The sequence below is a fragment of the Hyposmocoma kahamanoa genome, unplaced genomic scaffold (assembly GCF_003589595.1).
Source record: "Hyposmocoma kahamanoa isolate Upper Pololo Valley unplaced genomic scaffold, ASM358959v1 84, whole genome shotgun sequence".
NCBI lineage: Eukaryota > Metazoa > Arthropoda > Insecta > Lepidoptera > Cosmopterigidae > Hyposmocoma > Hyposmocoma kahamanoa.
In genome coordinates this window covers 4,703,848-4,724,297 of record NW_020654229.1, presented here as the reverse complement: position 1 = coordinate 4,724,297, position 20,450 = coordinate 4,703,848, and the positions used below count along the sequence as shown (strand labels likewise).

At 37.9% G+C, this 20,450-nt stretch overlaps 1 protein-coding gene across 1 annotated transcript in view; it reads right to left on the bottom strand.

Moving 5' to 3' along the window:
- Positions 1-376: 376 nt before the first annotated feature.
- Positions 377-20,450, bottom strand: part of LOC113234419 (zinc finger protein 836-like) — a 36,565-nt gene continuing 16,491 nt past the window's right edge. Inside the window, exons 3-11 of the mRNA XM_026469729.1 lie at positions 17,276-17,371; positions 15,734-15,843; positions 14,739-14,995; positions 14,098-14,594; positions 12,875-13,080; positions 11,795-11,920; positions 7,174-7,371; positions 4,060-4,222; positions 377-1,016 (exon numbers count right to left, since the gene is read on the bottom strand). Coding sequence (XP_026325514.1) covers positions 912-1,016; positions 4,060-4,222; positions 7,174-7,371; positions 11,795-11,920; positions 12,875-13,080; positions 14,098-14,594; positions 14,739-14,995; positions 15,734-15,843; positions 17,276-17,371 — 1,758 coding nt within the window. The 3' untranslated portion in view covers positions 377-911. The remainder of the gene's footprint in view (positions 1,017-4,059; positions 4,223-7,173; positions 7,372-11,794; positions 11,921-12,874; positions 13,081-14,097; positions 14,595-14,738; positions 14,996-15,733; positions 15,844-17,275; positions 17,372-20,450) is intronic.

The window sequence follows — 20,450 nt, the reverse complement described above, 5'->3', positions numbered from 1 at the left end:
CGAAGTTTAAAGCATCCCTAAATGAGAATCCACATGTCTGTAAGGTGGGTATTGTGTGGAGTTGCCTTTTTTTCGTCTAACATAGTACATTGTGTATTAAGGACGGTAAATAAGATATTACTTACGAGGGTCTATTAGAAGCCCGAAGCCTGAGGCTGAGGGCTTTAATAACTCGAGTTTTGTATACCGTCCGTGACACATACAATGTTTTCGGTCACATTTGCGAGGACATAAATACAATGTTTATTTGTGATAAGAATGAATATGGTTTCACAACACAACAAAAGTGGTTGGTTTTTTTTTACAATGGATTGAAAAAAAATTTTGCTAAGTTTTTATACAGAAAATAATTGTTATAAGAAATTATTAATGGTGAGTATTTAAGTAGTACGTGGCTGAATTGCAATTTAAATTCTGTTTAGATAACATTTTAAGCGAATGTTTTAATTTTGGACTTAAGTAACCTCCTTACTTGAACTTGAACCTGATCTATATGAGGAAGAATGTCGTGTTACAAATAAAAAAAAAAAGTAACGTAATGGGAAGAAAAAGGCCCGAGGGTTTTATTTGGGGCATTAGAGTCAAGTTAGCCACCATGCAATCATACTACTTACGAGTAAGTGTGATGAAAAAAAATTTTAATAAGTATGAAATTATAACAACTCCCTTATTCTTTCACGCGTATAATGACTGCCTACGATTTTGGGTAGAAATGAGTTTTAAACCTTTGGCTAAGGCGCTTTGGGTAAAATCCTGGTTAAAGCCCGGGCGGGTTGATTGGGTTTTAATTCACACCCTATCTTTGATCGTTGAACCCCATGTCACAGTGTAAAAGAAATACTTCACAAAGAAGCCCATTCCACATCTTGCAGGCAATTTTCGTGTTGTCAGAAATGTGTTCTTGTCAGCTGTTATGTCGCGTTCAAGCATTCCTGATCATATAGACTGGCGAATTCCTCTTCTAACTTCGCCTTTTCGCAGACTTGTTGAAGATGGCGGTTAAGTTTGTTATTGCCCTGTAAATAAAAAATACATTAAGGTTCATTTTACATTGTGGCGGAACAGAAAAAGGAATGGAAGCGTCAATTTCGAGAATGCTCGAGCATTCCAGCGCCCGCGGTTTTATTTCGTCGACGTTTGACGTCACATTGCGCCTGCCTTCGCGCCACTTCTCGCGAATTTGTCAACCGTCGCCGACGGCAGCTGCAGAATTCTCGTGAATGCGCGGACATTCTTGAGCATCGAGTATATAACCAGTAGTAGAGACGAAATGTCATTTAATTTGTTTGAAAACTATTCTGCCATATCGTTACTGTGACAAGTGCGCTCCAATTGGCCAGCTCGAATTCGAAACAATTGACAGGTGTCGTCAATTGTTTCACTTCAAATCGACCAGTTAACTTGAGCTTTGCTATAATGGACGAAAACTGCAAAATTACATATTTAATTACCGATGAAATTTGATTCCGTTTGTTTAGTAATTAGATGTTTTGCTGTTTTTCCCCACACCATCGAATGAAATAGCACGTTATTGTTAGAGATATTATTTTTATTATAATAAATACAGAATATTTTTGGAATATACGGATACGGACACACAGGTCAGTTGTTGGCGCTGTCAGTGCAAACGAGACTTGATATTATCTCGGGCCTGCGCGAGAATTCCGCGGAAGACGCGTGACGTGATCTATCATACAAAAATTCGCTTCCATACCGTTCCACCGCAATATAAATTAAGTAATATAGATAATTAAGTTAGAGAAGCGAGAAAAATTGTTTTGCTCAAATGGTTTAGATATGTTCTATTAAATACCGGACTTACAAAAAATATAGGATACACCTAAGGATTATTGTGTAAAGAATGTGCTAATGTGTTACACGATAGGATGTGCTTTACCCGATCATATAAAATCTTGAAAAGTATAGGCTAAGACGATTTATTTAAGAATAAAATATCGATGCCTTACTTTCTGAAACCAGCATGTTATAAACAGATATTATTCAGGAGATGGCAAAACTTTCTATTTATTTGAAATTTCTTATCAAGGGTGTTAATTTGGAAGCATTACTTTAGGAATAGGGAAAAGCCAGTGTGTGAATATCGTCTGCTTATATTAGCATTTGCGAATCGTATGCCATTGGGCATAATCTTAGATACAATGTGCTCAAAAGTCAGTGTATGGTTTTTAAGGCGGGAAGCAAATGTCCATCACACGTACCTCCCATTCTGCTAAATGGTCAAGATCTTAAGATGGTGACTTCCTTTAAATATCTTGGCCATTTGGTAACGGATGATTTACGTGATGACGCGGACATTGAGAGGGAACGCAGAGCACTGTCTATAAGAGCGAATATGTTGGCGCGCAGGTTCAGTCGATGTACGGTACGAGTTAAAATTACTTTATTTAAAGCGTACTGTACATCGCTGTATACCTGCAGTTTATGGAGCAGGTACACCCAACGCTCATACAACACAATGCGTGTTTTATACAATGACGCGTTCAGGATTCTGTTACGGCTGCCTGCCGCGATACTGTAGCGCGTCCGGAATGTTTGCGGACGCGAGTGTAGACGGTTTTGGTGCGACATTGCGCAAGCGCTGCGCCGCATCGATGCGTAGGGTATGCGCTAGCCGTCACAGACTCCTGAATGGAGTAGCTGATAGGTGGGACAGCGGTCTATTTAGACACTGGTCCTCCCTTCATTTAAGTTTTCGTACTAACATAGTTATATAAGTTTGTTTGTAATACTAACATTCTATGGATCCACTGTTGTCCGAATTAAATGCATTTTATTTTTTATTTTTTTATTTATTTTTTATTTTTAAACCTAAAACCACATAAGTGACGTTCCACAAATCCACAAAAAATCTCCGAATTATGTACCTGTTGTAAGAAAATCACCATCTTTCTGCAAATAAAACCACTTATTGAGTTTATAGCTTTTTTGTTATTGAGTTTCACCTGCAGAAAGATAAGTGATTTTCTTGACATAGCTATATAAAGACTGTTTATAGAAATGGCACTTATGTGGTTTTACCTTTAAACAGACGATATGAAGGAAATGTATGTGAAATCAATATATATACAACCCATTTTTTACATTTCAGTAACTTTGTGCTTTGAGATATGACTTTAGAAAGTATGGCGACGATATCTAACTTTGTACAGAATTTTTATACGGAAATATTTCTCTTCGAACACTACAGAGAACGTGCTAAATTTTGATTTTCAACTGAAGCCCGGTTAGTTATTAAATTCATATGTTATTATAAACGCCATCGGGCGTTTGTGGACGTCTGATCTGTGTCAAATTTTCTGTGCCTATTCTTAATTTATTCATGTTAACTCGAACCAGCGTCTTTTGTCTTCCCGTGGCTACCGCTTTTACCAAGTGAGCCAAGGTCGAGGAAGCAGAACTCCTAGTGAAAGAATCGGTTCAGGGTACTACCTTACTTATTTCTGCCACCAAACAGTAATGAGAGCATTACTGTGTTTGAAAGGTAAGGGTGCTGGTGAAATCACAGGCACATGGGAATTGTTAACTTATATCTCAGGTTGACAGGGAATCGTCGGCGTACGCAATGACCGCCGTCCGGGGGAGCAGCGCGCCCCTCAGCACCCAATCGTACCCCAGGTTCCACAGTAGTGGTCCTAACACGGACCTCTGAGGTACTCCGCACCTCATTGAGCGCTCGGCGCGCCTCCCTTCCCTTGTCTGGCAGAGCACTACCTGATAACGGCGAAGGGGAGAGTGCCGAAGGCGTTGGCTATGTCCAAAGACACAGCCACTACACCTTCCCTCGCGCCGTTAGCCGTACGTAGTACGATGTGTCACATGGAAAAATTCGAGAGGTCCGCTGGTTCGTACCGTGGCTTAGTTGGCATAGCGTCTGGCAAGGCTTGCTAGAAGACGTCGGTTCGAATCCGGCCGGACCGAAGGACTTTTTCAAGTGTTCGATCTTTGTATTAATAATATAAGAAAGTAGTGGGGTAATTAACATCTTGACATTCAATAAAACACTTATTTTACTAATATTTATAATTAAATAACACGAACCTTGAAGTTAGCTCCGCACAAATGGCAAAGAGCGACTCGTTTCTTCTCCCCATTCTGCTTCACTGAAGGTCTTGAACTCTTCTTGCCATAGTGAACTGACTCCATGTGCCTGGTCAAGGAGCGTTGGTTTGGGCTTACACGAGAACAAATTGGACATTCAAACCTGAAACGAGTTTTAGATTTCTAATACGAAACTTGGCATTGCTTTATATATGGCGCAGGGTGTACGAGCCACACGGGCCTAGGATCTTACGCCTCGGCTATGAAAGTCGCCATTTACTTTTATGAAAATACGTCAGTTATCTGAAACCGTCAAAATACTAAATGGCATTCAAACGCAAAATTTCTATCGGGGCGCGTGGAGCTATTGTTATGTGGAACACTATGAAACTTTCTAATTGTTCTGGTCGCCTGTAAAAACGCATCTGATCGATACCCGCTATGAACACTTTTTCTTTGGGTAGGGAAATCTTCCGGATACCTCTCCGCCGCGGGGGCAGCGAAAAGGTTATTACTTCTACCGGCTAAAACGCTAGTGGGAAGGATCCGGGACCGACTTTGCGCACCGGAATCCCCCAGCACCTAGGAGGAGCTGCGTCCTCTCCTCCTCTCCTCACGGCGGAGCGGGCCACACCGCCCCGACGTCCTCCTCGCGGCTGCCTAACTTACTGGCGAACGAAGCCCCCGCTCTGATCCGCCGCCGCCGATCGGGATCGGCCCTGTACTAATCACGCCTGGCGACGTCCTTCTGAAGCATCACCGCTTCACAGAAGGAGACCACTGCCTCATGGGACTCTTGATCCGACCAGTTACGTACACTACGCCAACGTATATTTTTGGACCGGTTCTCTTATTATTTTGTTTCTTTGTCTTTTTTTCACTAAATTCGGGGAGGATAATATTAGTAAATAAATATGGCTGTTTACAAAAATAACAGAAAATTACCAAAAAATTAAATTGGTGTAGTGTTAATTGGAGGTATCAAGATCATCCAACCCACCCGTAGCGAATTTCGCTGCAAGTTGGAGGGTTATTTTGCAATCGCCTGATCCAAAGGTCATTAACCCATGCACGGCACGTGCTATCAAATAACGGACCGACAAAGAAGCCAGTGTTGTCATCTCTTTTACAAACGCAAGCACCCGTGCCTCATCAATCAGTGCGCTCGCTCACGCACTGGGATAGCCGCCTAAGATCGCCGCCATCAATTCTAGTTTATCACGAAATGTACGCGTGGTTTATTGTGTAAACAAGAGGTTTTTGCTGTTCATCAGAACCTGTATTACCATCAAGTGGTGCTCATTATGGACGGCAAGTGCGTGACTATTACTTATGTTATGTAAAACTAACCGTTTCACGTCACCCCATAACACTGAGAAGACTACGAGTGTCTAAGAATTCCGCGCAAAAACCGTCTCCACTTTCAAACTTGTGAAGTCAGGATGCTAGTGCTCAGAAAGTTGAAACGAAACTCTCGACAACGTATGAAGTAGGTAAACCTAAAAATGGTAAGTACCAAATCTAAGTTACAAAAAAAATCAGTCAGCTTCCCTATTCATTGTAAATAATTGATAAATTAAAAAAAAAGGTAATTAAGCGATCGAGAGAGTTTACGTATCGTTCGGTGAAATGTTTAGTGGCCGAGCACTCGCTCGGGCTTGCTCGGGCAGATTTAAAGACAATGTTGCAAAATAATCTGTTCAATATTCTGACTAATTGTATTTAGTAAAGTTTTTTGTCCCTAAATCGTATGCGCGAAGGCTGCGACCCCACCACCCGCTTCACCGAGCTATATACGTAATTTTATTCGATCGCTTATTTACCTATTCTTTAAATTATGATTATGTACTAGCATTGTTATAATTTACTCATTCTTTACAATAATTAGAAAAGTGGATTGAAAAAAGTGTTTTTGTAACTTAGATTTGGTACTTACCAACTTTAGGTTACATTAAAGTATTGCTAGAAGTACCTAGCTTCACAGCTGGAAGTTGGCCACCACCAGCTATGCAGAGATTCGCTTGTTAGTTTCGTTTCAACTTTCTACATTTGACTTCACAATTTTGAAAGCAGAGACGATTTTTGCGCGCAATTCTTCCGACACTCGTAATCTCCTTTGCGTAAACTAAACGTTTCACATCATGCCATAAGTATAGTCATGTACTTGCGCTTGATGTTAATGCAGGTTCTGGTGAACCTGGTAGCGGTTCTTTTTTGCACTGACTTGTAACCCTAACTAGCCGGGAACAGGTTCACGGCAATGAAATGGGAAACTTACGGTCTACAAAATTTATTAAAGAAGTAAAGTTTAAAGAAAGGCTGTAACAATATAAAAAAAACAGTATAACAGTATAAAACACTCCCTACACTTTATTATTAAGGCACTTACCCCTAAATGGGCCGAGAAACTGAATTACAGAAATAGATACATGAAGGGTGTAGACTTATAAATTATTACACATGATTAGCTTATTAACAGCTCTGACTGCTGTGGCGGTCGAGCTGGGAGTGACCGTGGTACGAAAACAAAATGAGAAAGTGAAGGAAGATGGAACAATTCAAATTTAAAATTTAAATACAAGTAAAAATAAAATAAGATACAACCTCTTGTATCTTATCTTTTTTTTTTTCGCCTCTCTCCTCAGAGAGGCGATACAAAGAGATGAGATGACGGTGTAAAGAGGTCACACCCTCACAGACTCTTGTTTATATACCAAACCACGTGGCATTTCGTGAGAAACTGGCTAACAGATTACTAGGATTGCGGCGACTTCAGCTATCGCACCTTTAACTAGTGCGCTCGCTTGCATGCACGTGGGCTGTGTTTGAGAAAGCAAGAGCCTCCGGCTGCACTATATATTTTGGTAGCACGTACAGGGTCAAGAGCACGTCAAGCTTGACACTAAAGGTTTAAATTTAACTCTATGCCGCTTGCAATAAGAACGGTCCAAAGTGTCAAGCTTGATGTGCTCTTGACTGTACCGTGCAAGTAAATGACCTTTGGATTTGGGTTCAATTTCGGATACACAATGACCTCTGTAAATATGGCGATAATGCAAATCAACACATTTTATAAAAAAAAAATAAAAGTAGGACACAGCGGCAAATACTCACACGGTCTGTTGATGCGCTAATGCATTCCTTTTATGTGCAAGTAAGCTTTTTCTGGTGCTGTACCCTATGCAACATGTTGTACAATAATACATGGTTGAATTCGTTTGATCGTGTTTTTTCTTGTGCTGATTCAACGTGTAGGGATTGCTGAAGGTCGACGTGCATTTGTCGCAATTGAATTTTCTGTTTATATGTTTTCTGAGAATACAAAAAATAATAATGTTTAAAGAATGCAATAAATTTGCTGTTGTTTTAATAACTGCCTATGCTGGACTGCCGCGTAGAGGTGCCGGGTTGGATGCCCGGGCCGGTGGAAATAATTGTATGACCTACATTTATTTCTCTCGTAAGTTTGGGTGTAATTTGTGGTTGTCTCTATGTGTGTCTATGGCACCCGCGATACAGGGTTTACCAAGTACGGGGCTATGAGCGTTGCGTTATTATTATTATTAGTACACATATAGTAATTAATACCTCCATCCGAATTTCAGGAATGATACAAAAATATTATTACTTAGAATTACAAAATTTTTCTTATAAATACACTATCTAAAATATAGAATAACATATAATTAAATAATTTCAGGATTTCAGAGGGAGATAATATCCGCTCTAAGTCTATAACTTCTGTGAAGTTTCTGCCTATTTGTATATCCGGTTGTAACCGGAGATACAAATAGCAGGCAGACCTTGGCAGTACTATTTGTTAACTATTGTACCTTTTTAATATTACTTTCTATATTTATTATCTCTAATATTTCGACTGAAAGACTCGAATCCAAGGTCATGATATATATTTAAAAAAAGTTGTGGATATTTTAAGTATTCGCACGAAGCGTCACGCTTCCACATTTATATGGCGAACGGCTATGGAGTTGAATTTCCTACCTGCAGACTTATTCTATGAATGGTATAACTTGGACCTTTTTAAGGCGACAGTGAATAGGCATTATTTAGGTGACTATGCCACGTCGTCGCCTTTATCATCACTTTCCATCAGGTGAGATATATTATTGCATAGGCTTAGAATAATAACGCATAGAATGATAGTTTCATATCAAACGAACTATCACAAGTGAGGCAAAAATCAAATTCATGTAGGCTGGTTTTAGTAGTAGGTTAATTTTCGGTTGTAGTGAATATTTATATAAAAATACAAGTTGAAACGCGTTACTTCCTTGTGGAATGTGATGTTAGTATCTATTTTATGTTTGTCTGACGTATTTTTACACTTATTTACCGCACATTCCGTCATTTTTAGCTAAAATTCTTGATCTCTTTGCGGTGCAAGTTGACCTTGAGCACTGAAGGCCCGCCCGCTCGTGTAGGCCCATTGGGAGCGCTTCAATTTGCCTCACTTAGCGTGTGCGGACTAGGTTTCTATGCGTTATTATTCTAAGTACATAGGTTCCTAAACTTTTTTCTCACCGCCTACTTAGGTAAGATAAAAAAATGTCAACCCCCAAAAACAAAAAATAATTTAAAATATGTATTTTTTATTATTAACTTAACACAAAAAAATCATAAGGAAAATAACCTAAGCTCAGAGTACAGAGTATTAAAAAAACCGACCTCAAAAGTTATTCATTCCTTATGTTAGCGTATCGTGACATTATTTTATTTTATTCTGTTAGAAAACTTACTTTGCGTCATTAAGAATTAGTTTCATCGAAATAAGAAATAAATCGATATCAACGGAGCGCTGACAGGCGGCCGCCATTACGAAAAGCATCTTTGACTAGAACAGACGTGGTCTTGTTCAGATTGGATTTATTGTAAAAGACCTTATAATATAATTTACAACAGTCACTGGAGTCTCTATGTCTACTAGGAAAATCTCTCATACTCAGTTTACCACCCTCAGAGGTCGAATATTTTCTTCAAATGTAAATGGGACCACTATGGAGGTACCCTCTTTCCAACAAAAAAAGAATCATTAAAATAGATTCACAAATGGCGGAGTTATCGCGTAACATACACACACACAAAAAAACAGTCGAATTGAAAACCTCCTCCTTTTTTTGAAGTCGGTTAAAAATATATTTAGCCAGCCATTAGCCAGTTGTGAATGGCAATTATGCGCCTCGACTCGGAAGAGACGCCGTTTCCGATCGGGAGAGGCAATCAAAATCAAGCTGCTGGTTTATTTTCAAATGCGGTAGCACCCCCCGATAGCACCAATTTATTTATTTAATTATAACTTACAATGTAAACTTACAGTAAAAAACCAAAACGCTTACATGCTAAATTCTTATACAAAGTTAATATTTTATAGGTAACATTTGCAATGAACTATACTAATTACATATTTTGCTTAATTTATTTGCAAGTTGACTAATGCTGTCATAAAAAATGTCAGCATCTTGGACCTCGGAGACCAAACAATTGATCAATGAGAGAGCTCGTCGCGTGGGTGCATTATCGGCGCGGCAAGTGCGGTGTACGGGCAGTGCAAACAGATGATGACGTCGCCGGCCCGTGCGCAAATACTTGTCTGGCACAAATAGGCCGACGTTGTTCAGTGTTCCAGGTTTGTCTACTTTACCCCTCAGGAGAAATGCGTATTGAACAACAGCTTGAACTTTACGTCTGAGCTCCAGGGTGTCGAGACCGACCATTCCAGACACAAACAAGGAAGGAAAAAGCAGAGGATAATAACCGTATTTTCTTTTGTACAAGTAGCGAGCAAACTTCCGCTGAGTTTTTTCAATTAGAAGAGTATATATATCCTCACACGGATTCCAAATGGTCGCACAGTATTCCAATCTACTTCTTACAAAAGCGTTGTACAGCATAACGGCCACCCCAGCATCACGGAACTGTGCTGACGTACGCATAATAAAACCTAAAGTTTTATTGGCTGCTTTGCACATGGTCGCGATATGGTCATGAAAATCTAGTTTGGAGTCAATTATTACTCCCAAATCGCGAATAGACTGTACCCGCTCAAGTACAATATTACCTATAGAATACTGGTACAATGTTGGGATAGTAGATCTCGCAAAGGAGAGCACTTTGCACTTAGTTACGTTAAATTGTAACCTGTTGTCTTCACACCATACATATATCGCATTAATATCTCGCTGTAGAGCTTGACAATCGATAACTGAATTAACTGGATGGTAGAGCTTCAAATCGTCTGCGAACAACAAACAACTAGCTGTGTTGAGAACCTTAGGAAGGTCATTTATCATGACAAGAAAGAGGGTCGGTCCCAAAATGCTGCCCTGGCTTACGCCGGATCTTGTGAAATAGGGGTCAGATTGATAATAACTCCCCAATTTCACATATTGTTTACGGTCACCAAGATAGCTAGCAAACAGCTTTAATAAACCAGGTGTGAATCCCATCAAGGACAGCTTCTCTAGCAAAATGTCGTTATTCACCAGGTCAAACGCCTTTTTGAAATCGAAATATGTGGCATCGACCTGACGACCTTTGTCCATTTCGGATGCCACATAGTCAACAAAGGAAATAAGGTTTGTCGTGGTGGAACGACCACACCGAAAGCCATGCTGAGCAGTATCTAAGCGATTACAAATTTGATATTTTACGTAAAAGTTTAAAATATGTTCAAAAACTTTACCAAATACACTTAAGACCGCGATTGGTCTATGCATTGTGATTTTTTTTGGAAGTGCCACTTTTCGGGACAGGTGTTACCCTTGACACTTTCCATGCACTGGGAAAGAGCCCTTTTTGAACCGACAGGTTTAATATATGGAGAAGCGGCAGTTTTAGAACCGACCCACAGTCCTTTACCAAGAATGTAGGCATCCCATCAGGCCCAGCAGGTGAACTAGGTTTTAGGCGACGTATAGCGCGGCTCAAATCATCCACAGAGATACGCGTGATGCGTACCGCAGCGGCATCGCCCATACCACCTGCACGACTCTCTGCTTCAGTTGGATCCAGGAGCGGCGTGTTAGAATGAAAAACGAAGCTAAAGTAACGAGCAAACGCTGCCACCGCTTCCTGGCCCGTTACCATCCCACCATCGTCATCAATAAATTCACAGCAGGACTGATAGTCCTTACGTCTATAATTTACATGAGTCCAAAATTTTGCAGGATCGTGCCGAATACCATTTTCAATAGATGTGATATACGTGCGATACGCCTCGGCTGTTAAGCATTTAACATGGCTTCTATAGTATTTGTACACTTCGTGGTTGAAATCTAGTCCAATGCAACCCCAATTGCCACGCCCCCCCCTCCAGGTCTCTTTATTGCCCAGTGGGGGGTGGTAGGGACTACTTTGGGAAACTATGTGTTATTATATTAGATAACATCACATAATGCTGCTCTGATTACAAAAGAAGTAACTAAAGCACTTGCACAAGCACTTGTGTTATGGAAATCGGAAACAACGACGGTACTACAAACACCCAAACCCGAGACAATATAGAAAAGTTTTCTACATTGACCCGGCCGGGGATTGAGCCCGGGACTTCAGAGATGGCGTCACCATGAAAGCCGGTATGTAAGCCACTCGACCACGGAGTTCGTCAAATGGAGGTAAAAAATCAAGATGGAGGGCAAAAGACATTGACCTACCAATAAAAGAGCACTTATTTATTAAAAAATAAACAAATTATAAAACTTTCAAACAGTGCACTTACATCATATGTGTTCTAACCGCTGCTTGCTTCGAATAAGTCTTGCCACAGACGCTACAAGGGTATGATCGGTTCGAATTCGATGATTGGTGGAAACGTTTCAAGTGTTGTTGTAAGCCGTTGGGGTCTCTGTAATTTAAAATGCAAAATATATCTAACAGTCTGGGGCATAACTAGTATTGGGTAAATTTCCGAAAAATGTCGGTATTTGAAATTTTGGCTCAATTACAGTGGTCCAAAAGTTTTTTTTAGATAGAGGAAATTGTAATGACCCATTTAAAATAAAGATTCGTTTCACGAAAAATCAATAGTTTAGAAGTTATGATTTTTATATGTAGCTTTTTTTTAAATTTCTACTTTAGTCACTAAAACCACGACAGTTTGAAAGCTATTCCACTAAATTAATTGCAATTTGGTATGGAAGTAATGTCACCATGTAGCTAGCATGCAATGAACCATTTTTGTGTTTGTTCTTAGATTGCGCCGTTATTTTAGACATTTAGATGATTTTATTTGTACACGACCAAATTGTTAAATTTTCGAAAAATTCCTGACTATGAAAAATGTACAATCAGAATTTGCTAATGACCTTAAAATATGAGAACCTAATCGCTCGCTTTTGCAACACAAATATGGTTTGTATATCTGGCCGCTTTACCCCACATGAGAATCCCATAGGACATTATACCATGGAAGTAACTATTCTACGGACTGCGTACGCAGCAGAGCTTAATTTGCTGCCTAAGGCAGATATGTGTGGAAACCATTGAAGTTTACTATCTAAGGTCACTCCCAAAAGACAGCTTTATTAAGAAGGTCTAACTTTTCTCCATTTATTTCTATGATTGGACTAGTCGATTTACCATTAATTAATTCAAATTTAACACACTTTGGCATTGAGCAATAAATGTTAGCATAAACTAACTTTGAGAGGGTGTCGTTAATATTGTTATAGTTAACGTCATATCTGTCTGTTTTAAAAATCAAGGACGTGTCGTCAGCAAACAAAATAGGTACTATTTAGTATCGCTATCAGCAGTGCTCTAGAGTTATTCGTTCATAATTTATTATAAAAAAACTTACTGAAAAATGCTACCACAAAGGTGGCAAGAGACTCCCTCCGTACTCATCCAACAACGTCGTGTGTGAGTTCGTCGAGCTCGCGCCGTCGTAATTTCATTGCAACGTCGACATTTGTAGCGTTCGCCGTGTGACGACGTATGCGAACGTAGCACCGACGGTGACGCGAAACGGAGTGTACATGTGGAGCATCGATATTCGCCGTTTGACTAAAAGGTATCATATTTGAAGGTTAAAAAGTCACCGGAGAAGCTCGAAAAACTGTTTTAGTAGATTAAATAAATGATTTGAGTATTTATTATTAAATAACTTTGTTACAAAAAATATACGATACACCTATAGATATGCTCTAAAGAATGTGCTAATTTATTAGACGACAGGATGTACTTTATCCGATCATATAAAATTCATGATTTTTTTATTTAAACTTTCACGATTTTCACACATTATTTCATTTTAAATTGGAGATTTAATGACATATATAACACATTTTAATTACCTCGACGGGACTCGAGGGAAGTCCCTTTGAGACCATAGACGTTGCAATACGACCGAAACATCGAGGTAATTAAAATATGTGTTTTACGTGATTAAGTTCCGAAACAAAAATCAAATAATCTTGAAAACATGCAAAAATAAAAGCCTAAAACAAATTCTTTTAGGACAAAATATCTAACATTGCCTATTAAGACATTTAAATACTATAGAGAACCTGCAAAATATTTGCTTTTCAACTGAAGCCCTTTTAGTTATTAAATTCACACCTATCCTAAAATTTGAAAATTGCCCAGCGGTTTAACGATATGCCGCTTCCATGTTGTTAATCCGCCCGTTGCTCCGTCAGTCGCCGTCGAGCGCTTGTCGACGTCGGATCTGTGTTAAGTATTTTCATTTTTTCATATTGTAGGGATAGCATTAAAGTATTGCACCTTAAGGGTGCTGGTGAAATTACAGGCACATGGGACTTGTCAAGTTATGTCTCTAGGTTACGGGCACAGGGGCAGTGCCCCTCAGAGCTTAGTGATTTAAAGCTCTGAGTGGCACAGCAACAAGGCAAACGACTTGTTCGTCTCGGTACTTAGTACGTCCCTGGACGAACTCTTTTACAAGGTGCTCTACGGCTACAAAATAAGTTCTACTAAGCTATTAAGATCAAAGTCTCTGTGGTTGAGCTGGCTTTCCTACACGACATCACGAACTCCACCTTAGTTACATTTGGTACTTACCTCTTCATGCCTTAACATATGCGTTTGATAGGTATCTTTAAAAAGAAACCCCAATGCACAATTATAACACTTAAATTCAGCTTCTATATACTTCTTTTCTTTTCTTCTTCTTTCTATGTCTACTTTTTGTTCTTCTGGGCTGAGAATTATCTTTTCATATTTCTTTTTTCTTTTCTTCTCTTTATTCTTTAACTTTTTATCAACATTTAGGTTAAACTCGTCCAATTTATTAACCTCATTTTCGTTAATATTGTTTTCTAATTCTTTTATGTTTTCATTTAGCTCTGGATTTATTTGAAAGGTTTCTTCCACAATTTCACTGTTAATGTTTTGATTATCATTGTCAATGGAATTAATACCATTATTATTTTCATTCCTATTCGAAACATCATTATTATTTTCGTTATCACCAATTATTTCGCCATTATTTTCATTACTGTCTGTTTTTGAATGACACAAACTTTGTGCGTCTTCATTAGATTCAGTATACGGACTATCTACAAAATCATCAATATTATTTACATTAAAATCATTATTTAATTCATTATTTTTCAAATCATGTTTATTTTCATTATCAAAATTGTTTTTACAACTATCAATTTCATAATTATTTTTATTGATTTCATTTTTATTAAAATTACACTTTGTAGTGTCGTTTTGGAAATATTTATCAAATTCATTATGATCATCCATTGCTACATATTGATTGTCTAAATTGTATCCATGATTTTGATCATTATAGCTGTCGAAGTTGTATTCATTTTGACAGTTGTAATTAAAACGGAAATTGTACGTTTTTGAGTTGATATTTCTGTGATGGTATTGACCACAAGTGTCTTCGGTGCATACAGTATGTATTTCTAAATCATTTCTTTGAAGATTTAAGGTTCCTTTTTCACTGAAAATGTAATTTTCCATTATTTTCTTAACACATAGATAAATCAAATACTTCTTATAATAATAATAATGTACCAGATAACCATACCAATTACCTGATCTCAAATGAAGGGCTGATGAAATATAGCCGTCGAATGCAATTGTCAATTGTCAATTGTGAAAAAACATAGTGAAACCATACTAAACTGAAAACTATAGTGAACATACGTTTTGGTGTACTTGTAACATCAAAAATCGCTCCCTGTGCGAAGCAAGCAGTCAAGACACACTCAACACACGGGCAGAACGGCTACGCGGTTGGTATGAAGAGGTATTGTGCTCCCAGCTAACCTACTCTTATTTGTTCTAATCAATCATTCCCCGCATAGTTGGCCGGTTTAGGCTACCCGCAATTTAAATCGCGCCACCAGTACGAACAGGCGAGAATTGTACTGCCGTCCACTAACTAAAACTAGTGTCAGTGACAAATGGTCAAATATCCATTTTTAAATAGCATTAGAGCATAAAATTCTCTTTAAAAAAACAGTTAAAATTAGTTAACGTGCTCGACTTATCGGAACTAACTCTAACGATGCATAGAAATATCATTAAAAATTTCAATATTCTAGGGGTTACGCTTTTTTATGATACGTCAAAAAAATATTTTGTTACTAAGCCACGTTCTATTTAGTAGACTGTGTACTACTTGTCTTATTTTACACTACGCTCATAGGAACCAACCTTTGGTCTGAGTACATACCTAAATAGCACGGGGTATTCCAGGCTACGCTTCAAGCAGATCGCTCTAAAGAGCCACAGTTTGTTTAGAACATGACAACAGATGTAGCATAGATGGGAGTCAGGGCAAAGCTGCAATAGAAATGTACATGTTAGAATATATAGAAACATTGCTGACATATTACATAACACTTAATGATTATTTATATATTTTTGTGAAAGTACTTAACTAGTTTTTTTAAGTTTAACTGTGTCCGTAGTTGAATGGTTACCATGCTGGTTTGCCATGCAGAGGACCTAGGCTTCGATTCCTGGGCTGGGAGAAATATTTCTATAGTCTACATTAATTTCTGTTGTGTAATTTGTGGTTGTCTATGTGTATGTTCATGGCACTTGCGATGCAGGGTTTGCCTAGTTGCACGCACACTCACAGCAGGACTGTGAGTGTGCGCGTTATTATTATGATTATTATAATTTGTTGTTATTATTGAAACAAAGGTCAAAGAAGGTCAAAGAAAAATTCCTTTGATCAAGCTGGATTCGAACCAGCGACATGCGGGCTATTACTCTCTCAACTGAGCTACTCTTTACTAGGTCTTTGTTTTTACTTTTTCTTTCATACATAGTTTTTGTCACTAGGCCGTTAAAACCAGTCAATTTTAAGGATTTAGTGTCACAGTTTTATGACATTTTTTTTTTTATATAAATTACTTTTTTTCTATAAAAATTTATCAAAATATTCTTACATTCTAATGAAGTAACAATAAAATTGAATAACAGTCTCCTTTAATATTAATAAATAAATAAATAATCATCTATTAGTGAATGATCTAACATAAAAACCTGGGTAAACCAAACACGGTCTAATTTCGCCTAACGAGCATCCTGAACGTCTAACTCTAGGGTCGGCAGACTAAAGCACATAAGTAAAAAAAGTGCTTCATTTGTTAATATATAATTATATATATTTTTTGTGTTGTTTTCAGTGTTGGAAGTTGAATAACCTCTAGAATAAAGTTAGAAATTTATGAAGTAACAAATGAATTTGATGTATGTGCTTTAGTCCGCCGACCCTAGACAATATCTTTACCCGGACATCTGACAACGCTATGTATATATTACATATAATCTACATAATTATCAAATTAACAATATGGCATGCTGTAAAAGGTTTTCCGAAACTCAATGTTACAGCGCCTATTTTACTAGTTATGGATGCAACTAACAATAACTTTTGTAGTAACAAATATAATATAAATACATCAAACAATTTTTTATGGATGCTTGAACGAATTTAACATTTAATTTTTTTCCCAGGTCGGATGTATAACGTCTAAAGTGTGAAAGTACGTTTAAGCGAAAAATTGCCTTATTTTCAAGGTAAAACCTTTATCATTAGCGTAAGAATCCAACTTGGAAACTAATTTTAAAGTAAATTGTTTGATAATTGCGAAAGCATAATAGGGGTAAATAGGAATAATATTAAAAAATACATTCAGTAGTACAGTAAATAAACGTTTTTTAAATCGATTTAATAAGAAAATAGCACAGTAAATCAACTTACATGCATGCCCACAACTTCGCGATATTTCTCTCGCATATCTTCATTGGTATCTGAAGTTACTGTACTGTGGCATATAAAACAAAGAAAGGAAGACATCTGGAAATAATTTTTATAGTTCTAAAGATAAAAAGGATCATACTATTCTAAATACTTGTTGTGAAAATAACGTTGTTTATTTTCCATATTTTATGACATTGACATTGACAGTTACGTTCAGTTTACAATGCGTTTTGTCGTTTCATAAGATCTATAGTTTCGTGTTCTGCCTATTCTATGTCAATAGAAAAATCTTGTCCTATTATGTACTTACACAAAGTTAAATAAAGATAAGTTGTAAACTAGAATAGACGTGTCATAAGTGTGTTTTTGCAGTCTATACCTACATCGTTGTTTCCTCAGAGACATTCGAGAATATACCATCGTAAAAATAAACATTACGTAATATTTTACGGTCAAAATCGTAACAGCATGAATAGTGAAAGTATTAGGTAAATCATGCGATCATGATTCGATCGTTACATCCTATCAATTAACAACTAATGCTACTATTTTCAACTATAAAAGAGAAGTAGAAAAGAGTAGCATGTAGTTAAAATTAAAACAAGTATTTCTATTCCCTGTATTTTAAATGCATTTAACAAATGTCAATATTTACTAATTAATTATGCGTCATCGCAAGTATAACTTTTATGTGTTATTCAATTTGTTTTACACTACGTAAATAAACACTTAGACTAATAACAAAAAGAAATAAAAGTGATTACGATCAATAAGACTAATTTGTTCTTAACCGATTGAAATGCCAATAATAACAAGTGCATAATGATACGTATTTTGCGCGAGGTTAAATAAATGTATATTAAAATAGGTACTTTATTAACTAAATTGTTAACATTAAAAAGCGTCAAAATCTAAATAGCGAGAAGTAGGTTTAATTGAAGGCGGAGTACTATTTTCTGGTTGAAGCACGGGTTCGTCCTCACGAGGGCAAATACGAGTATTTGTGATATTTTTTTGGATCAGTGGTGGTTTTATTCTCTTTGTTTTCTATTTTCTATAAAACAAAACTGCAGCAACCGGCTGTGGGCGGAAAAAAGGCACACTGCGTACTGAATGCAATGCAGTATTATAGTTTAATTTCTACTAAATAAAGTGGGTATTTCTTTGTGTCCCGCGGTGCAGCGCGGCATAACTGTCGCATAACTGTCGCAACCCTGAATCTCGGGAAACACAGTTGTTTCCAACTCGTCTGGAATTTTACGACGCTTTATTAGTTTACGTAAAAAGAGTTCAAAGGAAGGTAAACTCCTGTAAAAACAAATGCGCAAACTTAATCCCTTTTTAGATGGCCGTGGTATTCTCAGAGTGGGCGGACGCTTATCTCGTTCGGGCCTGGAGTATGATCACAAACATTCGGCTCTCTTACCCAAAATCTCCCGACTAACTCAGCTTATAATTCAAGCAGTTCATCGTGACAATTTTCACCCTGGTAATAAATACAATGCAGTATCTCATTTCGCAACAGTTTTGGATTATCTCTCCAAAGTTTTCGATTAGGCATTATTTATCAGACTGTGTACCCTGTATTCGTACCAAGCCCGTTACGCTGCAACCATTTATGAGCGATCTCCCTGCTCCAGGCGTCAACCAAGTTAAACCTTTTTGTATAGTCGGAGTAGATTACGGTGGTCCCTTTCGTATTCGGCAGGGTCGACATAGAAGAGCAAAGATAGGTAAGGCATACTGGTGCCTTTTCGTGTGCTTCGCGACAAAGGCTTTACATTTAGAAGTCGTTTCAGACTTATCCTCCGAGGCTTTCTTAGCCGCACTTCGTCGCTTCTTAAGTAGACGAGGTCGCATTCAAACAATACATTCTGATTGCCGTACTAATTTTGTAGGGGTACACAATTTGTTGAATTCATATATGAAAAATGCCTGCAATCAGGACCTAATAGATTTTAAATTTAGCCCACACTTTGGTGGCATCTGGGAAATTCAAATAGAATGTGTTAAATCGCATTTATATCGACTGATGGGTGGTCATTCGCTAACGTTCGAAGCACTGTCTACAGTCTTCGTTCAGATAGAAGCCATGCTAAATTCGCGTCCACTTTACGCACTTAGTGCAGACCTCAACGACTTCAACGTACTAACGCCGGGTCATTTTCTTACCTTAGAGACTTTAACCTCTGTTCCGGATGAGGATTTTACGGCTATCAACATATCTCGATTAGGAAGATGGCAAATCATTCAGAGATTTCAGCAAGACTTCTGGAAGCGTTAGAAATTATATTACCTGCATTCACTTACCCAACGAGCAAAGTGGACTAAACATTCGAAACCACTGGACACGTGTCTAGATGTCCTGCGTTCATGGCGTCATTGTTTTGCTGCAGTATTGTTTTCTTTTCTTCTTTTGATATGCACAGCACAGCACAGAATGGAATCTGTGTTTTCTACTTTTAACTGTAACTGTAACCTAAACCTGTAAACTTGTAACTGTGTTTTAACTTTCCGTTGACTTTTTTTAATTGGATGGAGTTGCTCTTGACCACTACCTAGCTCTGGAGCATCTACAATGGTACGAGCTCGCCCAGAAAATTTACCCTTTCCCTTCAAAACCGGAACACAGTAATGCTGACATTACTGCTGGCCGGCAGAAATAGATAAGGTGGCAGTAGGTACTTTCCTGGATGAACTCCTGCACGAGGAGCTTTACTGCTACTTATAACAGCGAGGGCGCAAGCCGGTAGTTTGTCCACACTCGTGGCAAGCGGCGTGGGCGTGGGACTAAAAAAAGAACAATTACCGTCTATTTTCGCTGCACTCATATCGGGCTTGCTGGAAACCAGCGCTATAGGTAGGATATCCTGCCCGTAGCAAAACGGTGAGCAAGTCCCGTTTGTGTGTGTCGCGACACTCATTTGCTTTTGTTATAACTCGTATTATTATTGTGATGTTGTGAGATTATCAAAAGTAAATTGCATTTGTGTGCAAATTACTTTTCTTTGTCTATTTGTTGTATTATGCTATAGTTTTAAGTTTATAATGTTATAATACGATAGTTTTTAAGTTCATTCACGTGTGTCTTGGCGAACACAATAAAGTTTTCTTAGAAGTTCTTAGACTTGTTATAATTATTAATACAAAGATCGAACACTCAGAAAAAACACTC